The sequence below is a fragment of the Phalaenopsis equestris genome, unplaced genomic scaffold, assembly GCF_001263595.1.
Source record: "Phalaenopsis equestris unplaced genomic scaffold, ASM126359v1 Scaffold197121, whole genome shotgun sequence".
NCBI lineage: Eukaryota > Viridiplantae > Streptophyta > Magnoliopsida > Asparagales > Orchidaceae > Phalaenopsis > Phalaenopsis equestris.
In genome coordinates, this window is record NW_018217070.1 from 1 (window position 1) to 1697 (window position 1697).

The window sequence follows — 1697 nt, forward strand, 5'->3', positions numbered from 1 at the left end:
TGATCATCAAGACAGTATTTTTCAAAACAAATTTCATCCCAACGGTCTCCAGATTGTTTTCTGCACGCAGATAATACCTTCCCTGTCCTGAGTGAATGTCAGAGTTATATTATAGTGTAATGTTTTAAATATTTTCTCTATGGGATTCAAAATCTCTGCTTTGTCTCGTATGATGACCCAACCTCCAGGCCTCAGTATTCTATCCATCTCAACTAGAATGGCGATGGGTTGTTTGCACCTGTTAAAAAGAGATTCTGGAGATCAAAATCTAGCAAATTTTGTTTCAAGAAGATTACCACTCAATTACTATGTATTTGAGTGGTTAGGACAACAAAGGACAGTAATATTTCAGGAGGGGCAAAATTGATATTTTAGGAGGGGCAAAAGACCAAATTACTCTTTAATATTAGTAAAAATTTGAATTTGATGAGGGACAATTGCCCCCTGGACTCAGCTTGGGTCTGCACCTGTTGACAGCCATGACCTTCGTTATAGGAAGATTAGAAAAAAAGGACATTTCAAACATTCAACTCAATTCCTATATATCTAACAACTAAACTTTATCTTTTATATTAATACCACGCATATCAGTATTTTAACTTTTACACGGTGAAATTCGCTTTTTTCATGCATAGGAAAAGTGGAGTATATGTAAAAATTGAAGTTAAAGTATTAGATGTGTAAATACATAGGAATTAAGCGATATATATGTAAATCTTCCTAAAGAAACCAAAACCAAATGCGATGGTACAAAAACAAAATGAAGAACATTGATGAAAGACTGATAGTACACACCTGTTCTTGAGGCGGGAAAACAAGTGATCGGCGTGCAAAAGATCATAAGATCTCGGATAAGTGCTGAATGGTTCACACCAATCATGGTAGATGCCGAGCAGACCGCGCTCGAAAATGATAGGAAGAGTGTTTGGAGCATGTACAGGAACTACATTCATAACCCAAACCTTTTGAGGTATTAGAGCCGCTGCAAATCTGAGAGAATTACATGACAAAACTTCAATATATGGCGGTGAAAATACTCGTATTTGCAAAGGAATAATACTCAAGTTTCTAAGATTCAAAACTGAGAAATTTGATAGTAACAATATTATTTACGTTACAAAATAAAAGCTAAAGTAATTCTCCTTTTAAGATAGTAAGGGGACTATTTAAGCTTATAATAGCAGTGTATAATGGTTAAGTTGACATTTTTATAGACTGGGACTAAATTGGTCATCATGTTGATTAAGAAAAGCTATCAGCTTAAACTGAGTTTAGAAAGAAATGTCGAGCCTACACACCCTCCATAGATGGCTTTCATATCCATGGCATTGCGTATCTTTGACCAATCAATACCCAGCCCAACAAGATATGATTTGCTGATGATAGCCTTCCAATGCTCATTATCAGCAGCTAATTTTTCCTGCAAATCACCAAGCCATTCAGGGAAAGTTTCAAGCCTTTTTGGCCACTCTTCAGGCCAATCAGTACCTCGCTCTTCTATGGCTGCAGGAAGTTTATGCAGGCATGTTCTTATTGGAGTATACCTACATGAAGAGTTTTAGGCGCTGATCAAGTTTAAATTCAAGCAACCAGAACATATATGTCAGCTAATAATGCTTAACAGAGAATTCTCTAAATACCAAATGATGTGGTGATGGGTGTAATTTTGGTGAAGAATTGGGGATGGACTAAAAAAC

The 1697-nt window shown here is 36.2% G+C and overlaps 1 protein-coding gene across 1 annotated transcript; it reads right to left on the bottom strand.

Annotated features, from left to right (window-relative positions):
- Positions 1 to 7: 7 nt before the first annotated feature.
- Positions 8 to 1420, bottom strand: LOC110035283 (probable methyltransferase PMT28). Its single transcript, XM_020739514.1, has 3 exons — positions 1299 to 1420; positions 796 to 990; positions 8 to 238 (listed from the first exon to the last, which is right to left on the bottom strand). Exons 1-3 carry the CDS (start codon positions 1322 to 1324, stop codon positions 34 to 36), a joined length of 426 nt encoding a protein of 141 aa, XP_020595173.1. The 5' UTR covers positions 1325 to 1420; the 3' UTR covers positions 8 to 33.
- Between the last annotated feature and the right edge of the window lie 277 nt (positions 1421 to 1697).